Source organism: Cryptomeria japonica, chromosome 4, assembly GCF_030272615.1.
Source record: "Cryptomeria japonica chromosome 4, Sugi_1.0, whole genome shotgun sequence".
NCBI classification, from domain to species: Eukaryota; Viridiplantae; Streptophyta; class Pinopsida; order Cupressales; family Cupressaceae; genus Cryptomeria; species Cryptomeria japonica.
The window spans coordinates 184,734,842-184,761,029 of NC_081408.1; the positions used below are offsets into that span (position 1 = coordinate 184,734,842).

General features: G+C 35.1%; 1 protein-coding gene across 1 annotated transcript in view; it reads right to left on the reverse strand.

Annotated features, from left to right (window-relative positions):
• Positions 1 to 408: 408 nt before the first annotated feature.
• Positions 409 to 26,188, reverse strand: part of LOC131875433 (glycine-rich cell wall structural protein 1.0-like) — a 28,926-nt gene continuing 3,146 nt past the window's right edge. Inside the window, exon 2 of the mRNA XM_059219691.1 lies at positions 409 to 902. Coding sequence (XP_059075674.1) covers positions 619 to 902 — 284 coding nt within the window. The 3' untranslated portion in view covers positions 409 to 618. The remainder of the gene's footprint in view (positions 903 to 26,188) is intronic.

Below are 26,188 nucleotides of genomic sequence, written 5' to 3' on the forward strand. Positions count from 1 at the left end.
ATATATATATATATATATATATATATATAATCCAAGGTTCTTATTTAATTGATTGAAATCATATTAAATTAAAATTTTTAATTTTACACAAATTATCATGGCATACATATGACATGAGTAGTCATTCCTTGCTTGCTTTAATAAAATACAAATCTCCCTATCATAACATGACATGAAATTTACATAGCCATTGCAAAACAACTATCTTAACTCTCACAAAGAAAAATATAATGAAGAGTAATAATAATGTTAAAAAAAAATCCTTCCTTGAGGAAGAAAACAAAGACAACAATTTATTTTAGATTATTATTATTTTTTCAATAATAAAAGATTATTAATATTTTTGAAACTTTGATTAATTATTTATGATATTATTATACACATAGATAGCATACTCCTCAATTGATATAATACAACAAATAATTATTGCACTAGTTTTATTTCACTCATTATATCAAATTACAAAAGAGAAATTTTTAACCCCTTAAATTCTCTTATACAAGAGATTGAGGCATATCTATAGTATGGTATTGCACAAACATGCTTATTTGGGAAACAGATCACACATTACATGCTTGCACAAATATTTTCACCTAAATTGCCATCCACATGAAATTTTCAACGTCCTCCACGACCTCCTCCTCCTCCTCCTCCACGACCACCACCTCCTCCTTGACCACCTCCACCACCTCCTCCTCGACCACCTCCACCATCTCCTCCTCCATGACCACCTCCACCACCACCTCCTTGTCCACCTCCACCACCTTGTTGACCACCACCTCCTCCTTGGCCACCTCCTTGACCGCCTCCACCACCACCATGACGTCCAAAAATACCTCCAAAAATACCTCCACCACCGTGTTGGCCAGGCCCTCCTCCACCACCACCACCAGGTCCTCCACCTCCTTGGCCACCTCCTTGACCGCCGCCTCCACCACCAACAGGCCCTCCTCCTCCTCCTCCTCCTCTTCCTCCTCCACCAGGTCCATGTCCAGCCATCTTACCCAAACTTCTCTTAACTCTAATTCTTCTTCTTACTTTGGTATAGCTATCTGAGCAGGAATGAATGCAATACTCATAAATCTATGATACATATATATATCTTTCTCTCCTGCCGACCTTCACTCCATATCTACCATTCTTTAACGCGGGAAAGAGCTGTTAGGTGAAGATATTTCAAGAAACCACCTCACACGCAGCAGTACATGACACCCACGTAGCACTTCTAGCAGGCACTCAACTTTATCAGTTACTGATCTTGTATTGTATTGTATTGAATTATAGGTTGTGGATTCTAGATAGATTTTGATCTATTCACCTGCCCTTTACCAGGGGAAGAGCATAATTCAATTACTATTTATTACTGCTTAAATAGTAAGGTTGTTTCACGTAGTATAATTGAACAATAGTGATAAGATTGTGGATTTTACAGTTATACTAAAATTGCTAATTTTCCATTCCGAATACAATTTCGACGGTTATATTTCTAATTGCTTTTGCCAATATATAATATTATTATGCAACGACTAGAAACTATCAATAGGAGATAGAGAGAGTAAGGGAAATAAATAGGTAGAGGAAGAGAGAAGGAGCAAGAGGGAGAAAGATAGGTGGAGGGAGAGAGCTAAGAGGCCCAGGAGAGGGAGGGAGATAGTTACAGGGAGGGAGGGATATATAGATAGAGGGCAATGTAGAGAGAGAGAGGGGTAGGGAAAGAAATGGAGAGATAGGGAGGTAGAGATAGAGAAAGATAGGGATAGAGGTAGAGAAATAAATGGAGAGAGATAGGGAGATACAAGTAGAGAAAGATATGGGGAGAGAAGGGGGTAAAGGGGGAGAGATAGAGATAGAAAGGGTTAGAGAGAGATAGAGAGGGAAAGAGGGAGTGATATGGATAGAGGGAGATAGATTTGTTTTATTCTTCAAACTTGTAAATGAGGAGTTTGGATATTTAAAATTAGGAACTTGTGATAGTAAAATTAAAGAATCAAACTGAACTTGGGCTAGTGATAGAGCAGGGCTACAAATATTACTTGCTTTCCTAAAAAAGTGATGTTTTGATTGAAGATTCAAAAAAATCTAGTTAATTAATATTTGGCTTGTCATTCTTAGCTTTATGTTCTAAATTATATGATGTACTTGATAAGAATTTGAGACTCACATCTTATGTTTGGTTGTATTCCCAAACAACAATTTTATGAGATAATAATAACAATTTTTTTCCTCTTTTTTGCACATAGGTGAGCATTTTTTGTTTGAATTTTTTTCCCTATTTAAAACACGAGTACTTGAAATACTACACTTTCAATTTTCCATATCAATGCAATGTATATTAAGTGCCACTATGATCAACCTTATCTATAACAATTATTAATTATAGTAGAAAAAAGCATGTTGTGAGCATGAAGCAATCTTTTTCAAGATGAGATGCAATAGAAGCATTTGCACCCTATTAGAGATGATAAGGAATTTTTTGGATTGAGATTGAGTGAGTGTTTCAGAATTTCTATAGATGTAGACCATGGTTCGGAATATTTACATCATGATTTTCTTTTGAAAATTTTGCATTTTGATTTAAAACCTAGCAATATGCTTCTAGATCTATTGGCTATAACTGTCATATTTGAGCTTTAAGTGATATTTTCTAATAAATCAAATTTGATCGAAAATCTTAAGATCTACTTACATTGTATACAAATGGTTCTAATTTTTTTTTTGAAAGAACACTATACAAGAACATAACTAGTAGGCAGCGACAAGATCTCTAGGTACATCCTTATATGATCCATTCATTCTTGGCAATGGTATGGGTGATGCTCAATAATAGGGATAGCTAGATTCTTCAATGATTAATATTTATCCCTACATGGTAACCACCAAAAAAATTTCCCTATGTTATATTAATATTATTATGTCATAGTGTTTCCTTTGGCTAGTTAATGTTGGATCTTATTGCTTCGCTAAAGTTGGATCTTGACATTCAAATTATCTTAGGACAAGAAGAAAGTTGCATTTCATTTTATAATTTCGTCAACCTTTGCAAATTTTGAGTACCTACTACCTATAATCTTAGACATAAATTTATATCACTTTTTGCAAATAAGAGTTTGTGTTGTCATTGATGTCAAATTTGTTGTTACTAATGATAAATTTGGTCTAGAAGGTTGAGAAGTTTGTTGGATATAGTTGGTCATTTTTCCTACTAGGATATGTTGTTGTCATTGATGTCAACATATTCTTGTGATTTATTCTAGTGATTGCATTTTGGGAAGATCTTTTGATCCGGGTTGTAGTGTTGTTTTGTTGATCACTGTTTTGCAGAGTTCGGTATATGGTTCATGATTTGGTGCCCTGCAAGTTATCTTTCTTTGTGAAAGTTGTTGATTGGTTATGCTCTTGAACTTTTAAACATTGATCGATGAAGATTTGATAAGTGGTGTTGGTACAGCTATTCCTGATGATTCTAATGTGCTTGCTGGTGTTTCCTAGTCATGTCCTATTTCTTTTGGTGTTCTGTATTGATCGTTGTGTGATTGTTTGGTGATTTCTATCAACTAGTGATGTTTTTCATGTTATGGAGATTTCCTAGTGGTGTAGCATGTTGCGGTTGATCTTAAAGTGTTTTTCGGTGGAGTTGAGAATTTGGGAATTTGATTTAGGTCCATGTTATGCTATGTAAATCATTATATTGGTCTAGTGGTTGGTCATTGTATCAAGTGGTGTAATTTTATAATTAAGGATTGAGGGTTTAGTCGACCTTGCTGTCAAGGTTGATGACTTGTATATATAGGTGATATATTCATGCAATTTGGGTGTTGATGTTGAGTTTGAGGTGAGATTGATGTTGCAGGGTAGACATATGTGCTTAACCGGAACTGTAATCAAGCATTTGGAGATGCTATTCTTTCAGTTCATTTCTTCCAAATTATAGTCTGAATCTTGTTGTAAGTCAACGAGACTTCCCTAAGGGTAGTAGCCTTTCAGGCCATTATATTTGAGCAATGAGCTCTAGGCAGTGTGCCTAAATGCATGTGCATTCCCCATTGTAATATTTACACATACTATTTCAGAGTATCATCTTATTGTGGGTAGGTTCCCATCATGGTTTTTCCCTTAACCGGGTTTTCCAAGTCAAAATATTGGCATTGTGTGTTGTGCTGATAATTTTCTTATTTGTTTTATTACTTCAGTTTATCATATTTTTGCTTTGTGATTAGGTTTGGTATTCTAGTGAAGACTGATTCACACCCCCCCCCCACCCCCTCTCTGTCTTCCTTCTTGATTGCTGCTAACACAGTTTTACTAAAGAGTATTGCAGTATCAGAGGATTTGTAATGCGTTTATGTAGATGTCTGGAGATTGACTATAGTTGTTTTAGATAGTACATTTGGTTGTATTATAACTTATCCAAAACTTTGGAGGTGTATTATGTGGTCCATAGTTGAAGATGGCTAAAGGTGTCTATCCCGGTGAATACTCTCATGGAAGATATAGTTTTATGATCTACATTGTGCAGATTGCTTCATTATTTCTTGTCGTTGTAGTATGATTTCGGTGGATGCAAATTCTTAATAATATCTCAATTTTAATGTTCTCATTTGATCTAGAATTGAAGTTGTGATGATATAAGTATTGACTTGTACAATTATAAAGTGAGAGTTTGCAAGAATGCATTGCATTCCTCTGCTTACAGTTGTTTTGGTGGTGTGGATCAATGATTTAGCTATGTTATTTTTTAGGTGATTCTATGTTGTGCATATGCAAGAGTCTTGGTGGTCTGCATCATGTTTTGGATAAATTTGGTTGGTGTTCTTTAATGGTTCTATCCTTTGGAGCCGACCTATGCAGTTTTGGTCCAAGTGGTAGCATGAGGAGTTGATCTCGGATAGATAAGAAGGTGTGCCAATGTGATCTGGATTTTTTTTGGGACAAATTGTTCGTACCCTACACGTTACATCTAATTAGGCTAACCTAATTAATGTTTCTTTGTTTATGAATGGTATATAAAGATGAAATTCATTTTGGAGGAAGACAAAAGTGAGTAATGTGTGATGTGAAGTTGTGTATGGTGTATCTTGGGAGTGAAAAGATTCACAAGAGAATTTAAGAATTAATGAAGTTATCTTTAGATTTGTAATAAATATCAACTATAATCAACATTTTAGAGGATGCATTTCTCTGCATTGCCTTGAAGAAGTGATCTTCTACTGTCCCAAATCGTTTTTCATTCAGATCTCTATACAAATTCTTTACTTGTTCAATTTTTCCTACTGCTTCTTCATCTGACACTTCATAAGGTAGTTCCAATATCCACCCAACTTGTGGTTCCACTGCAAATATATAATAGTTATCTCTGCTAACAATGAAAGTGAATGTATCTATGTAATTGTTCACTACGTTTGATGAAACACATGTATCTTTGTTGCATAGAAGATTGAAATTCTTTAAACCAACCACAAAAATCTCTTTGATATTTCTTGTTGTCTAGCATGCATTTTCTCACATAAGTACCCATTTGCATTCCTATTGGGGATGATGTCTCCCAAACAACATCGTCTTTACTAGGAAGTTGATCTTTAAGAACATGAAGCCTAAACAAATTATCAAAGACCCAAATTTGAACAAATATTTGTTCTTCATTGTCTTGTTCAGATTCTCCAATAATTTATTCAAAAGAAGTTTACATAAATCAAAAGACCCATTACATACCATAATCCTGAAATTTGTACATAAATGGCTATCATAGCGGCCATACTTTCTCGGTTCTAGAAGTTAATTTTGTAAGCTAGGTATTTCGTTGCAAGCTTCAGTGCAATATCCTTGATATTTTATATAGGCACTACTCTTCCATCACACATAGATCATGTTAGAGTAAGTAGCCATATCATTCTTGACTGATCGCTTCGTCGAAACCTCTCCTCTTTGACAAAGACCGGTTAAGGTTTGAAGGGCTTCCTTCATGATCGAATAGGGTTTTTCAAGTTACATATCATCTCCATGAATTCAACTCAGGATTATTCTAATTCACTCAACTTCATCAGAAAAGTTAGGAAAGAATCTTCAAATATCCAATCCAGAGTCTCTAAGATTTTTTATAATCTTTCTTTAGGGTTACATCATCATCCTCGGTTACATTCTCCCATAAGTCATTGAATTAAAGATGACTTAGCTCTTCCATCCCCACATGAATGTAGGCACACACATCCTCAGTATATAAATAGTGAGTTGGCACCATTGAAAATGCTCCATCTTTATCAGTTAACATTGTGATGAGAGGATATGGCTTCAATGCAAGTCACGGTTTCAATGAAGGGTCAACAACAACTGGAATTGGCATGTCACAGACAAAGGGTTTCTTAGCACAACACACTGAGCTCTTCTTTGCACTGCAAATCTTCAAGCTTCATTTTCACAAGTGATCAAAATAATTTTAAGTAACTTCTCAATATATTTTTTTTTAGAAGAGCAACATGAATGACAAGTGTACTTTCCCAAAAACCACTTTCTCTTCCTTTTTTTTACCTGTTTTTCCAGTAATACCCAAAAACACACTAAAGCACTAAAAAAAAATTCTTCTAACCTACTACACCAAATTCGAGGGGTTATAAGATTTTCTTTCAGCTCTCCCCCTTAGTCCAACATACAAGCTTAATTTCTGGAGGGAGTAGCACCATTAGCCGGCGTGAGTACAACCTTTGTATTCTACTTAGTCTTTTCATTAGATTTATTTACCCACATCTTCTTCATTTTTCCTTCTCAAGGTTAATATCTACCTTCTTTGTCAATCTAGATGACACATTGGATCTACTTCTACAGTCTCTTGCCGAATGTCCTACTTTGTTGCAACTGTAATAGACCGGACTCCTATGTTGATAACTTGCATATATTATGGTATTTCCATATCTATTAGATGGTCTACATGTTGGATATTTTTGGAAGTTTGTTGGAATGATGTGTTGTCATTGATATCAACATATTCTTTTGTGAATTTCAATGTTGCAGTCAAATTGGATGAGTTGGTTTAGCCTGTATGTTGTAGGTGAGTTGATGGGCTTTAATGGGTTTTGAGATATGTATGTCTAGTTGATTGAGAAGAAGTTTCAAAGGTCCACATGTTGATTTGATCAAGTTATGAGGTCTGGTATCGAGGATGTTATTCAGTTGTTCATGTTATTCGGTGTTCTAGTTCATGCTTCGTATTGTTCTAGAATTGTAATATCTTTAGTTGTGAATGTATGGGATGTATTATGGATGTTGATCTGTGTCCTCATTTTGATTGGTTCATGATTTGGAAATCCACAAATGAATCCTTCAGGTTGAGAGTCAGTTATGTTGGTGTTCTTGAGCTCCGATAGAGAGATGATGATGATTCTTGTAATCCGAGTTGTTTCGGATGTTGTGGTGCAATTCACATTGCTTGTGAATGTTTCTATATTATTTTCTATGCATATTGGTGGTCTGCATTTATTATTGTGCACGTTGCTGAAGATTTTCTTTGTCAAATGATGTTCTTCATGTTATGCGACATTCTTGTTGTTGTAGCGTGTTGCAGATGATCAAGGCATAATTGTTGGAGGTGTTTCATATTTGTGGTGGTTATTTTGGCCCATACTATGCCTTAGCCAATATTTTTTTGGTCCGTATGTATTGTTGTAGAATGTGAGGTTATTATTTTGTTATTTGTGTTGAGGGTTTAGCTGACCTTGTAATAGAGGTTGATGAATTATATAAATGAATGTAATAATCATTGAGAGGTATCATGCTATGTGTGAATAAGTGTGTGAAGATGTGTGTTGCAGAGAATATTTGGAAACGAGATTAATTAGAACTGTACTCAGGCATATGGAGATGTTATTTTCACAGTTCATGTAATCTTGATTGTTGTTTGAATGCTTGTGTAAGTTAGTGATACTTCCTACAAGGCAGTGAGCCTTCCCTAAAGGTTGTAGCCTTTCTGGGTTTCTTGTTTTAGCAATGAGATCTAGGAAGTGTGTCTGGATGCATGTGCATTCCCCATTGTAATATTTTATTTACTCCTATAAGGGTATCATCTCATTGTGGGTAGGTTCCCACCATGTTTTTTCCCTTAACCAGTTTTTACACGTCAAAAATCTTAGTGTCATGTGTGTTATTGATGTGGATTTGTTTCATGCTTTATAATGTTAATTATGAGATCCGATTTTTGGTTTAAGTTGCAGTAAGTTTTTGTGAAGATAAGAAAATTACTTCTTTTATGTAGAAAGTGAATGAGCTTGTGTGTGGAATTAGATGGGCCAATGGAGTATTAGAAGAATATGAGATTGTTTCTAAAGTAATGAGATCCTTTCCTCCTACTTACAAACAAATTTGTTGCTATTAATGGGATGCAGACTGTCACAAATATGACAAGAGACATGTTGATTGGTACACTTGTTGCTTTTGAGTTGAGTGAGTTTGGAGACTCTCTTCCTAAGATTGAATTAATAAGTGGGGGTTAAGGTTGAGTTGATTAAATTAATCAACCTTTAGAAGAAGACGGGAAATGTAATAAATTAAACATAATTCAATTCATTTTAACATTAATGATAATAAATTATTAGGAATCGAAAGATAGAGAATTAATTATATATTAATTTGATTAATTATGGGATTAAAAAGTCAATTTTTAGGAGTTTACATTTTTTCCCCCTTTGATATATCATCATGACTAAGAGAACTAATATTCTGTCAATGAAAGAAAAATATTCCCTAATTGAATCAAAGATTGATGGAAGAAAGGTGGTGTAATAGGTGAAAAATATTAGGGTTTCAACCATTAGATGTATGAAAACCGTTAACATTTAAACTTACAAAACATTACATTAAAAGAGAGGTAAAATTGATAGATTTATCCACAAATCAGCAAGGATAAGGCTAAGAATTCAATTGGATTTGCTGGATTTGAATTGATTGCTCTCTTTTGAGTTGAATATTAAAAATGCTCAAATTAAGGTAAATGAGTTGGAATTGAAGTAAAAACACATTAACGGTGAGCTACGATCATTGGATCGAGCCACAAACCTGGATCTGAGGAATGTAATTGTATTCTGATCTATTCCTAGAAGGAGCTCCTAAAATGTTGGGACTAGTATGCTCATCACACCAGTTCTCTGTAATTTTTTCCATCTAAAGGAGAATCTATTTGTCACTATAAATAAAGCCAATTCTGAATATCATATCTCTGTACTTGTTCCTGTGCACACTAGAGAAGGGAAATTTAGGTTGGGAATAGGGGTTTACTTTAGGTCAAACCTCAATTTTGGAATTAACCATGAAAAAGAAATGAAATGTAATTGAATTATAGAAATGGTTTTGTTATCCTTTTGCGGGAGATGTTAAATAATAAGTGAAACACTAATTATATACCTTTTAATGGAGTTTTGTTTGTCTCCATAAGGAATTAGGGTTTCATGAAGTCTTCATAAACATAGAGCATGAATCTCAGCTCCAATGCCTAAATCTTGTCCTTACTTCTGCTCAAATGCTTGAAAGAAGATTGATTGCTTGCTCACTTGAATTTGAATGAATGCTTGATTAAATTCTTGGATGTGTGGTCTTATCAAAATGAGAGAGGTAGACCTCCTTTTATACCCATTTGTCAAAAATCATTTTAATTTTCTGACATGAGCCAACATAGGATCTAGGTCCTCGTCAAAATGAGATGATTGTTAAAGGGCCCAAAAATGGGTCTCGATTGGGAGGACCAAGGAATTAGGTGCTTTGGTCCCTGAGGGCCAGGGTGCCAACACCCTGGTCTTGATCAATCGAGAACCAAGAAACAAGGGGGAAATGAAGTGCAAGGTGAAAATAATGAAAAATTTGCATCGTGTGAGCAGAATTAGGGTTCCAATTAGGGGACATGAACATCAAGGTGAGGGCCCAAATAAGGACAAAATTGTAAGGGAGTATAATTTAGGATACTACATTTAGCCCCCACTTTAGTAGGAGTGTGAGAGTAAGTATAGTCTTGGTAGAGTACAAAGGTTCACATCAGAAACTTTTATCAAGATATCAAAGAGACAAGACACACTAATCCCCTAATGGACTTTAGCATCTTACTACTTCAACATCAAGGTAAAGGGGACATCATAAGAGAAAGAGAAAGAGAACCATGACTAGGTCATCCTAGTAAGGTTCACTTACTATGAGTCATGAAAAGAAAAATACCAAAATTACAAAGAAAAAGACTAAGTATGCAAAGTAACTTGAGTATCGAGATATGCAAAAGAGTGAAGCATTGAGCAGAGTGTATGCCCCCATGTTAAAATGATTGCATACACCTCATCAGGAGCAATGTCTTTAAGGTAGCTTGCATGCATCCAAAATACAAGCATGTTATCGCAATGACATGACCTCAAGAAGGACACATCAAAGCATAATGATCACAAAACACAAAAGACATAAGGGTTATACTTAACTCTAGGGTTAGTATGCTCTTATGATAAATAATGTATATCATCTATATATAATTGCATTAAATTGTCCTCATCCCTCAAAGAAAGTAGAATCACAATGGAAAAAGGACACATGTGTCTTTTGAGTCAACATGGGAGAGACCAAAAGAGATCTCAACACTTTTCATTGTCCTCAAGTAGACAACACTAGGGACAAAAAAATATAAGAATTGAAAAACAAATAGAAGAAGATTACGAACAAGTGAGAGAGAGAGAGAGAGAGAGAGAGAGAGAGAGAGCTAATCAATAAAATCATCTACCTCCTAATCTTGCTCAACATTGTTTTGGGAAGGTGGACAAGATGCAAGAGGAGCAACTTGAAGCACATTAGATGGAGCTACCACAAGTTCCAAACAAGGACCATGCTCTAATGATGGGTCACTTTGTCTATTACTTGGAGCTAGGATTAATGCTTGTGAGAATTGTTTAGATAAAGCATTGTCAACATCAACATATTCATATTTATCACTTGAATCAACATTGTTAGCATGAACATCATTTTCATCCATCTCTTCATCAATATTAATAAAAATAGGCTCTTTAATAGGAATAGAACATGAACCATCATTTTTCTTAAGCATTTTTAATCTTGGAAATTTAGGTTGAACTTCCTCCCTAGGGTTAGGCGAAGGCAGGACAAATGGGATCATATCAACATTTGGTGTCTTCAAGGAGGAAATGGGTTGAGAAGCAAGTTCACAAGCCTTAGCATGACGTCTTCATCGATGTTCTCTCACACAACTGTTTATTTTAGTTTTAGCTGAGGGTTGTGAAGGTTTAGGATCAATAGGCATAGGCTTCTTCTCTTCCTTTAAAGAAGGATGAATAGGATAAGGTATACTAGGTTAAAAAATAGATTTCAAGCGCTTCCCTTTGTAAGATGTAGGATTTGGGACCACAATATATAGAGGAGGAATAGAAGGTGTAGGAAGGAGACCGAGTCCATCATGAGGAGGAGCAATAGGTCTAGGATCTCTAGGATTACTCAAAGATAAAATCATACCATTCTTCCACTTTTGATAAGATTAAAAAAGAGCATCACTTCTAGGTTTAAGAGGTTCAAATTGTTTAGACCAAAATTAATCAAGATTAACATCTCCACACCTCACCGTGGGTTGATACATGCTATAATTAATTGTTATGATATTTTTCATTTTGAGGAAATTTGAGATATTTATGAATGGTAGAGGGAATCTCTTTCATGGAAGAGAGCCAAGGATGTCCCAAATTCACACAAAATTGATCTGATCTAGGAATGATAGCCAAAATGACATCTAAAAACTTAGTACCAAATTCAATGATAAGAGTAATAGACAAATAGTGGGACAAGAAAAACCATCAAAGATCTTAATCACAACATAAAATTTATCATATGTTACTTGATGCAATTATAAAGTATAAAGATATTCTTCAGTTATATCATTATGGTAACAAGCTTGTCTTTTGGATGCATGTTACCTTAAAGAAATTCCTCCCGATAAGGTGTATGAAATCGCTTTAACATGGTGGGATACACTCCGCTCAATGTTTCACTTTATGCACACACTATCACATGTTTCAATACTCAAGTTATTTTCTAAACTAAGCCTTTTTCTTTGTAATTAGGCATTTTTCTTTTTCATGACATAGTAAGCGAACCTTACTAGGCTAGCAATCATGATTCTCTCTCTCTTTCCTCTTTCTTATGATGTCACTTTTATCTTGATATTGAAGTAGTAATACCCTAAAGTCCCTTGGGAGCTTAGTGTGTCTTGCCCCTTTCATGTCTTGATGAAATTTTTCAATGCAAACATTTGTACTTTACCATGAGTATGCTTAGTCTCATACTCCCACTAAAGTGGGGGCTAAATGTAGCATCCTAAACTATACTTGTCTACAATTTTATCCTCACATAGGCCTCACTTTGGATTCATCCTTTAAGGCCTAATTGAAGCTCTAATTCTGCTCACACCAGTCATCAAACTCAAATTTTCACTGTTTGCACTTTCCTCTCCTTAATCCTAGGACTTTGATGTAGGACTAGGGAGCCCAATGCCATGTCCTCTAAAAAAGGGCCCATTTTTTGGCATCATAATGGTCACTTAGTTTGAGTAGGAACATGTATCCCATGTCAGCCTATGTCAAAAAATTAATTTGTTTTTCAACTACAATGTATAAAAGGACGTCTAACCCTCTCATTTCAAACCTTATTCAAAATCATAATCCACTCAAAAGAGAAAAAAATGAGATCCTACATTCAAGTGAGAAAGCAATAAATCTTTTATTGAGAATTAGAGAAGAAGTAAAATCAAGATTCAAGCATTAGAGATGATATTCGTGTTCTATATTTTTTGAATACTATCTACATGAAACCCTAATTCTTTCTGACAACAAACAAAACTTCATTAAAAGGTATATCATTAGTGTTTCAAATATTTTCAATATTTCCCTCAAAAGGAAATCATTTCATTATAATTCTTCATTTACATTTCAATAATATTTCATGTCTAATTCCAAAACTAGGGTTTGACCTAAGACAAATCCCCATTCCCAAAAATTTCTTCCTTTTCACTGTGTGTAGGAATAGGTATAGAGATGCATTTTGGAGGAATGATAGGATTCATAGAGATGAACAAGTTCCTCTTTGGACATCAAAAAGTTTGAAGGAACGAGGCAACCACCACCACCATCCTGACAATTTAGGCCAAATATCTGGGAACAACTTCGAACCTTCATCTACAACTCAGATCTAGGTTTGTGGCTCTATTTGACAACTGTAGCTCACTGTTTATGCATAATTTATTCAATAATTCACCATTACACCCTAATCTTCAATTAATTCAAAATAAAATTCAATTTAAGGGAAAGAAGAGCCCCACTTAGCAGGCCTAGAATCTAATCAAATTCTAGCTCTATCAAGTCCCTATCTTTCACTAATGTAATGGTAATTAAGCAAAAAATACCAGTTTTACTACATTTAGTGGTGAAACCCTAATTTTTTTCACCCTTTATGAGATTGTTGAAATGCGCAATATATAAATGTACAATAACAAACTCATACATTACCCCAACTTGAGAGATGGTGTCTTAATCTTCATGGATTGATGTGTAGAAGTGAAGAATAGTATTGAAGTGGCCATTAACATCATCCAATAGAAATATTCATATAAAATTCTAGGAAACTCTTTTTAAGAGAAGTTGATGTGCACTCTCATAGTGTCAAGATCTACATAACTGAAATACACATCAACTAACCCATCCTTTCACTCAACTTTAGAAAAATTAAATTTATCTCTTTGGACAAATTTAACCTAGTAGAATCACAATAGAGAAGAAAAAATAAAGAAATTGCAAAAGAACCAAATCATACATAGAAAATATGCAAACATAATCCCTTGAAATGAAAGAATTACCTCTCCAGGATTTAAGAAAAATTATTCTAAAGCATCCTTATTTTTTCTTGGGGAACACATGATCTTTCTAAAGAGTATGAAATCAGTTCCCCATGTAGATATTTTGGCCATTAATTCATGTTTATTAAATGCACTACAAAATTTGACGGCATTCCCTCTCCAAAAGATACATTTGAAACCAACTAGAAGCATATCAAACTGCTTACCTAAACTCTAGATTGCCCCATTACCATAGTCATATCAAAAGTGAGATTCTTTGGATCCCTAAATTTAAATCATGGATTTCACCCATTGAACCATATAATTCTTCACATGCTTTTCTTTATTCTCTTGTATGTTAAATTTGAATCTCCTTACATAGGTTGCTAATTTGGCAAATTGAAATTCAACATTAGTAACTAGTGAAGAACCATCTTTATGTGCATGCTCTTTGAGATAAGAATCCTTGAATTCCTCCTCATAATCATATATTGAAGAAAATTTTATTTGGAAATACTTAATCTAACTTATTACAAATTCTAGGGCATACTGGAATCCTTTTTTATAGATAGGAAGCATGTTTCCAAGGGTTTCCAAATTTTTTTCTATTCAATTATGTTGATGAAGCCCAAACATATTCTCCTATAAAATTATTTTTCTACAAATGAATGTGAGAAATATGAAATTAAAGATTTAGATCATGATTTGATTACCTTTTCAATCTCATTCAAAACCCTTAGTGTTACTACCTTTTAAATATCCCAAACTTGATTCTCTTGACCAATGTGGCCCATATCATTCTTCCACCTAGGCTCCTGATACAAATTAGTTTCCAACCCATTGAAAATTGGGATCCTCCATCTAAAAGTGATCTTGGGAACATAATACTAAATACCCTAGTATGCTGGTTTGAAGGCTTCCATATATCAAAATAAGACATTAGATTCTTATTGGAGGGTATAGTAATTTGTATGCTATCCTTCATTGCACAACTTTATTCCCATTGAGCCTTCCCCTTATATATAAATTCTTTCCCATGGAGTATGCCAAAAATCATACCTTTGTCTTTAATTGTGTGACCTTAAATTCCAAGGAGTAATTCATGAATTATGAATATTGGATTCTTGCAACTTCATTAGAACTCACAAAACGATATATGAATTTCCTTTTTATTCTCATGCAATAGATGAATATTTTAGAAATAAAATCAAAACCTCCATCCACCTTTCCCTTTTTGAAGAAAATTCCCCTTTTAACATAGTTTTTTTATTGGCACAGGATTAGGTAATGTAAATCTAAAACATGAAAATCTTTTTTATAACTTAGGCTGCCTACTAAGAAATCATTATCCCTTTTAGAATCGATAGTTGTGGATACACCATCATGATTTCATTTTTCCATTATGGGGCTTCAATCAACGTTCTTATCTCCCTTTTCTATGAGAGATGTTATTTAGATTCTCTCAACACTTTCTTCCATCTAAAATTCCATCACTAGCATAACCTTTGAATCTATAAGGGAAAGTGCATGTCTCCTCATATAGATTCCTCACATATGAATTCAACCAACATGTTGGTGATGCCTAAGACACATGAATCCCACAATATTATACATGAGATATTCTAAAATTGAGAGAAAGGAACCACTTTCCTTTGGTACCCTTCATATTTTCATCATTGTTAGCACACTTCTCATTATAACAAAAGTATTGTAATGGCATCATATCAAAATAATGCAATAAATCCTTTCTTATAATATCATTCTTATTTCTTGAGCCATAACCAAAGGAGAAATCAAAATGTTTACCCCTCATATATTTTGGAATTTTTGAGAGATTTGTAGCAATACTAACATTCTTAGAATAATATTCAATTACATTATCCCTCATGGAACCATATCTATCATATTGCACTGGCTCCTTTTTTATGCACAGAATCTCAATATGGGTTTCTTGGACACCATTAGAAGTCATTTGGATATTTTCTTCACTTTTTAATTCTTTACCTTCCACATGTTTCTCTTTAACTTCATTACAATAAATACTTTCTTGATTTGAGGGATCATTAGAAACCATTAAAATATTATTTTCAATGAAAAATCATTTACCTTCAATGTAATGGATACACATTTTCCGCTCTCCCTCCTTGATTGGCCCTAAGATGTACTCTTTATTTTGTGTTTTTTGTTCCCTAGTTTATGTATCTCTCTTCAATTTCAATCTTCTTTTCTCCTACTTTGATCCCTTTCATGAATCTCCATAAAATTTTCAAATGGAATAGCTGATTTGAAACTTTCAGATTTCTTATTGTATTTTTCATACCATTTTACAACTAGAGATGAATCCATAGATCAATTTATTTTTATTTCACTCTCCTTATTTTTATCTTGCCACATTTTCTCCATAATTAAAGCCAATTTATCGACAATTGCAATAAAAATTTCTCTTGGATCTTCCTTATGCTTCCCTCTTTCTTCTTTAACCTTGGTTTCTTCTAATTTTTCTATCAAAAATAATCAAACTGTTGGATTCAGGGATCACTGAGAAGGGGAGGGGGGGGGGGGGGGTGAATCAGTGATCTATAAGAAATTAAAATTGCAAACCTATTCTTTATCCATCGGTTAATAATGCATAACAAATATGAACATAAACATGCAATAATAAAAGCACAAATCCACAACACCAGAATTTTTATGTGGAAACCCGGAAAGGGAAAAACCATGGTGGGGTTGGAACCCACAATATTTATATACTATGGCCAGGAGTACATAAATATTACATAGATGGGGAATGCACTTGCATCCAGGCTCACTACCTAGAGCTCACTATTCAATTATATGTGCCCAGAAGGCTACAACCTTCAAGCAAGGCTCACTGCCTTACAATTTGATTACATTAAGAATGTACAATGGAATGAACTCATAAATAGCATCTAAATATGAAAAATTGAGTTCCGGTTAGGCTCTGTATCACTGTCTATCTCTTCTTTGTTGATTGCCTTTTTTTGGTCTCAGTCAGTTACTGGTTGATCTGAAACCAAAATACGCAAGTGAAACTGCACTCAATCACACCAAAACTGATCACTTACACACATAACACATCATAAAATTACTAAAATCAACTACTACAATGATCTTATATATCCAGTCTCACCACAAAAATAATCTCCTTCAACTCAACCTTAATAGATGTAACGTGTAGATGAAGTCGGCTCCAATCCCAAACACACCATAGCACTAGAATAAAATATTGCAACCACATGCTTCCTAAAGGTCCTACCAAACACTAAGATCACAAAAATAATCACCAAAAATATCAGAGATGATTCTGGATCAACACATTATCAAAATACCCTTTTTTACCGATTACCTCCATCTTCCGGATAGGCTAAGTCATGACTGCTGGATCGAATCACCATTTAGAGTTGACATCAATGACAACCCTAAACAACTAATCAATCAACAAAAGTCTCTTGAAATCACCAAATGAGTGTCAATTGCCAACAATCTCCCCCTTTGGCATTGATGGCAACACCTGTGAAAAATGACTAAGTGCTGAAATCTGTACAACCGGATGAAAGAATAAAAGAATTACAAGACTCCTCCAAAGATCAACAATCCATAAGTCTACAATACACCAGGTTGTACACTCCATACAAAGAATCACTCACCTCATCTCTCCCCCTTTGACAATAATGCCAAAGATAGGGTGTCCATCAAAATTGTTGTACATATATACACATTCACCAAAGGATTAACTCTCTACATGCTTCAATATATCTACATAATCTAACTTAAGGAATCCTAGATAAGTGTTCCAACCTGCCCACAACTTCTCCAAAATTAAAACAAAACCATTCAAAACATAGGCATGAAATTCTATACCAGCAATGTCTATAGGAGTATCATGTTGGCATTTGCATGAAGATTGCATTAATGAAATGTTATATTGTCATTGATGTCAATTAACCGGTAATGATATTGTTATAATGTTGTTTTGTAACTAGTAGGAAGAGCTAGTGAAGAGAATTGTAACTGGTAGGTAAGTTTGTGGAGTGAATCGGTATTGCTAAGTATCGGAGAGTTGAACCGGTAAACCCTACCTATTGATTTGATAAACCCTAACCGATTAAGCTTGGTGAATTGGTTATATTGGTTTATGATTTGATGATGAGCAGTAATGATTATGACATGTATGCATATTGTATGAAGAGAGTTTCAAAGTGTTTTTGGCATGTAAACTAGTTGGGACACCAATGGTTACAGGATGTAAGTTGTCTAAGGAAGATGAAGCCACATCTATTGATGAGAAGGAGTACAGGTCAATGATTGAAAAATTGCACTATGTTGTTCACAGTAGACTGGATATAGCTCATGCAGTTGGTCTAGTTGATATATTTCAGAAGAATCTTAATGAAACACATTTGATATAAACTAAGAGGATATTCAGATATTTGAAAGGTACTATTGACTATGGATTATGGTATCCATATGAAGGAAACTTTGAATTGAAGGTGTACACAGATGCAGACTGGGCAGGAAATATTGATGATAGGAAAATCACAACCGATGGAGCATTCTTTCTTGGAGAAAGACTTGTTTCATGGAGTAGCACGAAGCAGAGTTTTATATCATAGTCTACTACTGAAGCTGAGTATGTTACAGCTTATATGAATTGTACCCAGGCTATCTAGATGAGGCACATTCTAGAAAGTTTCAAGATGAAGTTTTTAGAACCTATAAAGATCTTATGTGACAATACTAGTGCCATAATATTTCCAAGAACCCTATTTTGCATGCACGAACCAAGCATATTGAATTGAAGTATCATTTCTTGAGGGAAAAAGTGCAGAGTAAAGATGTGATCTTAGAACATGTTTCTACCAAGGAGAAACTTGCAGATATCTTTACTAAACCTATACCTAAGACTACTTTTGAGTATCTTAGAATTCAGCTAGGGGTTGTACCCTTTCATGAGGTGAATTGAGCATGATGTATAGTACATTAGTCCCGGAGCTACGTGCAGAATTTTACAATAGGATTGATGTAGAAGTGGAGTTATTCCACAAGAAGAGCATCGAGTTGTAGGTTGTTGATGCTGAATAGTGAAGTTTTACATTGCATGTTTTACTTTCACTTTGGCATTGTTGTCAAAGGGGGAGAAGAACCAGTGACAAGCTGAAGACAAGGAGAGTACATGGTAAAATGTAAACCAGGATTCCTATTCACAATCACAGCAATCAATGGTATTGATATTTGTATTGCCATCAATGCCAAAGGGGGAGATTGTTGGCATTTGCATGAAGATTGCATTAATGAAATGTTATGTTGTCATTGATGTCAATTAACCGGTAATGATATTGTTATAATGTTGTTTTGTAACTAGTAGGAAGAGCTAGTGAAGAGATCTGTAACCGGTGGTTAAGTTTGTGGAGTGAACCGATATTGCTAAGTATTGGAGAGTTGAACTAGTAAACCTTACCTATTGATTTGATAAACCCTAACTGATTAAGTTTGGTGAATTGGTTATATTGGTTTATGATCTGATGATGAGCGGTAATGATTATGACACATATGTATATTGTATGAAGAGAGTTTCAAAGTGTTTTTGGCACGTTGAGATAACGGTTTTTGTATAGGGAATGAGAAAGTATATTGCATGTAATGCAAAGCACGTAATGAGTTACTAAATTTGATGAAGTGGTGATCAAGGAATGGTCAAGGCTTTCTTGAATGATGTGTAGAGATTGTTATGTAATCCAACGGTCATACTTGAACTGACATGTTTGTAATCTCTATGAGAGAATTAGGTTTTTGTTGTGTTACCGACCTATTGATTTTTTTCTAAGGTCGATGAGTTGTTTTGTTTCAGAGTTGGAAAATTTTTAGTTGAATGAGTGGTTAGTGAACCGGATGATGTATCTACAGTTTGTGTAAAGGTAGATAGGAGCATGAAAAGGATTTGAACAAGCAAGTGTAGTTCTATTCAAATACATAAGAAAACCCCTATTGTTTTCTAATAATTACAGCAGATTGAAATCCCCTAACTGGGTAAGCTCTAACAAGCTTGGTGTTATTCAAATCCTCTAACCAGGTGGTCCATTAGCTTGGATTTCAAATCCTCTACTGAGGTTACTCCTCATAGGGTATTGCTTCTAACAAGGCATTATAGTCAATCCCTTAACCGAGTGGTAACAGGATCTATTCTTAACAGGAATTTTTGTAAAGCTTTAACAGGCTTGGCTCCTAATAGGGAGAACTTTAGAAGAGTTCAGATAGTTATATTGTGAGTCTCATCTCACCGTGGTTTTTCCCATTTGGGTTTCCATGTCAAAATATTGTGTCAAGTGGTGACTGTTTTTGTGGTTGTGTTTTCTATGGTTGATTTTCTTAACTACTTCATCCACTTTCATAAGTCATGATAACCGGCAGCAATATGAAATGAAGTTTTACTTATGTCAGTAAAAGTATTTGGATGTATACGAGTTTCAAGTTGTTTACTGTTAATCTGTTATAACAGTCAACCGGTTTAACTTGACAGTGATATTATATTTGTAGTTCTAAGTTTACTTTGAGAAGTTGATCTTGAGATTGGTGAGGTTAATATGAGTTTCTCTATCTACTGGTTGACCCCCCCCTCTCAGTAGTTGACCAGATCCTCATTCTTTCATCATACCATCATATCCCAAGACATATTCTATATACAGTCCATTTTATTGTACAGTAAGTTTTCTAGTCAGGGACCAATTAGGTTTCAGAGTTCACTTGTTCTCCTTATTGTTCTCTCATTCTCCTTCTCCAAAGTCCTGGTCTGCTCAATAATATTCAAAATTTGTCCCTCTATACTGCCAGTTAGATTTGTTGTGGGATCATAGGCATGAGAGATCAAAATTAACTGTCCTTTACAGTTCTCTATTTGCTTGTCTATGTTAGTAGTAAAATTGGTCAAAATTAGACAAGACTTGTATATTTTACTGCCTTCTACTAATGCCTCATCAACCAGTTTTATCTCCTTATCTAACTATGCCTTATCATTATTTATCATTCACAAAAATGTCTAAATTTTAGTGTCCTTAAACTTATCCATGGCTTGTCAAGTGGATGCCTTAGACAAAGAATCAAATTTGCTAGAGATATGATCAATTAAATTGTTTAGCTTACTGGATGTACTAGTGCTTGCATCCAATTGCACTTCCGGTATCACCTGACCCAAAACTTTCACCAATTTCTCAATTAGTTTATTCTCTCTGAATCACACTGGGCTAACTCCTAACTGGCTTGCACCTGAAGAGCAGCATCAACTATCATCCTCCCAGTCAGAGACATTTGAGAAAAAGGTTTATTAAAATTAATGTTGAATTGAGGTAAACTCCCCAGGCTCTATGTTTTATCAGTGTCAATTTCTACTAATACTGGAGTTTCCAAACCCTTGCCCTTATCTTTATCGTTGTCCTTATCCTTATTCGGTTCAACCTATTTTTCCTCATCTTTCTTCTCAACTTCAATAGGTTCGGATTTATCCTCAGGTGCCTCTTGTGCACCTATGTCACCACTTGGTGCACCATCCATGACCTCTATTGGCTTGTCATTATTATTTGTATCCTCATCAGCAATAGAATCCAAAACTTGCTGATCATGGCCATCCTAAGTACCCTCATCTTTATTTACTCTGCTAGAGGTTTATCTGACTGAGTGGCATTATTTGGAGTATCTACAAGCCGGTTCTCAGTTAGAAACTTCTACCAAATCTCGTTGCTCTCTCCCCTTATTTCTTCAACTGTTATGGCCATTAAACTATTAACCCTATTCTTACTCTGGAATTCCTTTTTATTAGCCAACAAAATTAATCTATCAATCTCTTCTATGGTGATACTGGTGCAATGATTAACTAGCTCAATCTCCTTTATTTCCCTATCCATCTGACTTGCTGATTTTCTTCTAGCATCAATAAGACTGTAGAAATCTTTGGGTAGATATTTCTCTAACTCAATTAATGCCTTACTAAATACATCCATATACAAAATTACTGCTTCTTCTATCTGTCTCTGATCTTTATCATCCATATTTACATAATATATAGATATATTCTTTAAATTGCCATCTTTTATAATCTCATCAATCAATCCTTGAGTAGTTAATCGAGTAATAATGTGATACACTATTTTTGAGGATTTCATCTTACCAGATTCAATGGCTTCATCAAGATCAGACTTTATCTTCTTTCCTTTCTTAGCCTGGCCTACCAATTCAAGTTCAAATCTTACTTTCTTCTTTTGCTTCTCACTCTTCTCACCACCAGATTGGGGCTTCCAGGTTACCCTAGCAAATTCACCCTTCTTAGGTGCCTTGTGAACATCAGAATCGAATTCAGTTTTTGATTCCACTGGAGTAACCGCCACATATTCCCTCTATGTTTTTTGCTTCTTCCTCAAAATACCTTTTCCCTTTGCACATGTACCAGAGGTTTCAACTTGAGCAGTAGATGTCCTCACCGGAGCAACAAAGGGTCTTGTTACCTTTATCTTGACAGAAGCAAATGCAAATTTCTATTTTTATTCCTTCTTTGTTGCATCCCTTTTTGCCTTAGCAACCCTCACCTTCTCCTGGGGATGGCCCTCATCAACAAGAATATCCTCTACTATCTTCTCCACCTTCCTCTTCCTTGCCAGTTCTGTAAATCTGGAGTGTAACTCCATTGACTTTTCCTTGCAGGTACCGAACCTCTCCTCCTTGCTGTCTTCCGAAGAGTTGAGCAAATATTGTGCATATGCCTCCAAGGTAGCTTCATCCACCTCATATCCCATAGGCATTATCCAAACAATGCAGGGTTAGACCACTTTCATCAAGCATTCATCTTTATTCACCATAAAACATATTGTCCCCTCATACTTCTTGACAATTTCCTTTGGGATTCGTACTCTCTGCTTCATCTTCTCCTGAAATGTTTTGAAGAAGGCCCAAAAATAAGCATTATGATTGTCTCGATTGCCAAGACTATCCAATCCTTTCTTAATCTATTGCACCACCAGTCTGTCATAAGCCCACTGGACTCTATCAGTTCTAGGGATTTGATTCATGAAATATAGGGCAAGATAGATAATCAATGATCCAAACTTGAAGACATGTTTTTTATCTTGTTTAATCTTCTTCAAATTTATCAACAATTCTTCCAACAACACACTGCATAGGTCATAGTGACCGTCTTCCTTAACCATTTTGTATGCAGCATGAATTACGGTGTCAGATACCAAATTCAATATGTTTGATTGATACACCTTCTACCCAATCACCATAGCAGAAAACCTAACATCATCTTCCCTTATGGTACTTATTTCCATTGGTCATTCATCGAATTCTGCACTGGTTAGTTTATTTATGGTAGGGTTTGTAACCTTTCGTAACCCTAGCTTCTCACCGGTTTGATGCAAACATGTAATTTCTTTAATTGCTTTCGTAGTGATCTTGTATGGCTTGTCCATACATATAAATTTGGCATGAAACTTACTCAACACATACCTAACCCACTCCTCATCAAAAGTTAGGAAGTTCACAAATTGGGTAAAACCCTTTCCTTTTAGCTGTGCGAATTCTGGATTGGGATTTTTTATATCATCCATGATCTTATTTGTGTATAGATCCAAAATATCTTCCGACCCATTCTCCTCAATTTCACATTGAATATAAGCATGAACATCATCAACATGCAGAACACCATGCGGAACGAAGGAAAATGCACCTAACAGGTCGTCCTCCATGGACTTGTATTGATGTTTCTTGAATACAGGACGAGTCCTATCCTTCACTTCGACCACCAATGGAGTAGAGATAGAGGATGTAGATGCCATTGCAAAATCTCAGAAAATAAGACTTAGATTAATGCCCTTCAATAAATACCTTGAACAATTGTTGAATGCCCTAGATCGCTTTGTCAAATTGTCGTTTTCTCTTAGATCACCTAGAAAATTTGATAGGTTGGAAACTTTGATAGCTCAAAAACACTATTGCCAAGGTGAAGAATGATTCCCTTATTCGTCATTTTAACTCTGCAAACCCTAATTTCCCTTTGAAATAAATGCACATCAAATAGTCAACTGGATGCCCTGTTCAACTACTGAATACCACAATCAACCATTTGAGTTCCGGATATCAACTGCCATCTATAATCCATACACCATAGATCTCATCTAGGTGTACTTGCAAGATTTTCATTGATTTGTCTCCCCTAAGGCCAAAATCCCTAGTTACCAGATGAAAATTTTGCACCAGATACAGGTACATATCCATTATCTGTCTTAGATTTATCTTTTCTCACCCACATATTCTTATGCTTCTCTCTGATCTCTTCCAATTTTGCTTTACCCTTATCATCTCATTTATTCTTATCTATCAGAGCATTGTTCTTGCTTCTGTAGTACTTTGCAATGTGACTGGTTTTGTTGCATGCCCTGCAAACAACATTATTCTTCACAGATTTGAAGTTCATCTAATTTTGTCTCATCCTGCACTGATTAGAGATATGTCCAAATAGTCCACAGCCATAGTATCTTTTGTTCTAAAATTTACTCATCATAGCTCTACACACATTTGACTTGTGTCCAAAATTATTGCATATCAAACTCTGACCAGTAAAGGTAGAAACATTGTTGTTCATCACATTGTTATTGTTCATCATTCCATTATTCATCCTACTTCTACACTGACTTGCCATATGACCAAATTTATTGCAAGTAAAACATCCACCACTAGATTTATGAGCATTAGGTTATCTTGTTGGAGGATTCCTTCTCTTCTTGTGATCAGGTTTAGCATTGCCTTGTCCAGATCCAGAGGATTCACCTTTCTCATCCGAGACCTCACATATCCTTTCCATGTCTTTCACTTTCTAGCATCTCATCAAGTCTTGCTGAACTGGATTTGAATTTGTCTTTATATTCATTGGCACTAGCAAATTCATCCCTCAAGGTAACAACCTATCTTTCAAGTTATTGACCATTATTTCTTGATTGAGTCAACTCAAGCTTCAACTGATCATACTCATAGGTAAGCTTGAAGCATTCATCATCTCTTTCCTTTAATGATTGTGCTAGATTCTCCTCATTCTTCTTTTGGTCCTCAATCTCCTTGGTCAGTCTCATCACAATGGATTGCATCTCATTCTTCAAAGCATCATTTTCTCTCTCAAGCTTGTCCACTTCATCATCTTTGTCCTGGTATTCCGTGATCTGATCATCTTTCTCCTTTAACTTGTCCATTAATTCCTTTCTCTTTTCTCTGCACATACTTGCTTGATCCTTCAGCTCACTAATGAATTCATGAGCTGCATTCAGATTCTTCTTCAATGTACAGACCTCACTTCTAGCAGCATCAAGATCCTCAAGTGCCACATTGAGTTGTCTCTGAAAACCAATATCCATTGAATCAATGTCATAGATCTTCCTCAAGAGTTTAAGCTTCCTCAAAGGAACTAGGATCTGATACCAATTGTTGGATTCAGGAATCACTGAGAGGGGGGGGTGAATCAATGATCTATGGGAAATTAAAACTGTAAACTTATTATTTATCCACCAGTTAACAATGCATAACAAATATGAACATAAACATGGAATAATAAAACCACAAATCCACAACACCGGAATTTTTGCATGGAAACCCGGAAAGGGAAAAACCATGATGGGGATGGAACCCATAATATTCATATACTATGGCTAGGAGTACATAAATATTACATAGACGGGGAATGCACTTGTATTCAAGCTCACTGCTCAATTATATCTACCCAAAAGGCTACAACCTTTAGGGAAGGCTTGCTACCTTACAATTTGATTACAAGGAGAATGTATAATGGAATGAACTCATAAATAGCATTTGACTATGCAAAATTGAGTTCTGGTTAGGCTCTATATCACTGATTGTCTCTGCTTTGTTGATTACCCTGTTTTGGTATCAGCTAGTTACCGGTTGATCTAAACCCAAAATGCGCACGTGAAATTGCGCTCAATCGCACCAAAACTAATAGCTTACACACATAACACATCATAACATTACTAAAATCAACCACTACAATGATTTTATATATCCGGTCTCACCACAAAAATAATCTCCTTCAAGTCGGCCTTAATAGATGTAAAGTGTAGATGAAGTCGGCTCCAATCTCGAACACACCATAGCACTGGAATAAAATATTCCAACCACACACTTCCTAAAGTTCCTAGCAAACACTAAGATCACAAAAATAATCACCACAAACATCACAAACACCAGAGATTATTCTGGATCAACGCATTATCAAAATTTCATGTTTTATCGGTTAACTATCAACTGGTTACCTCCATCTTCCGGATAGGCTAA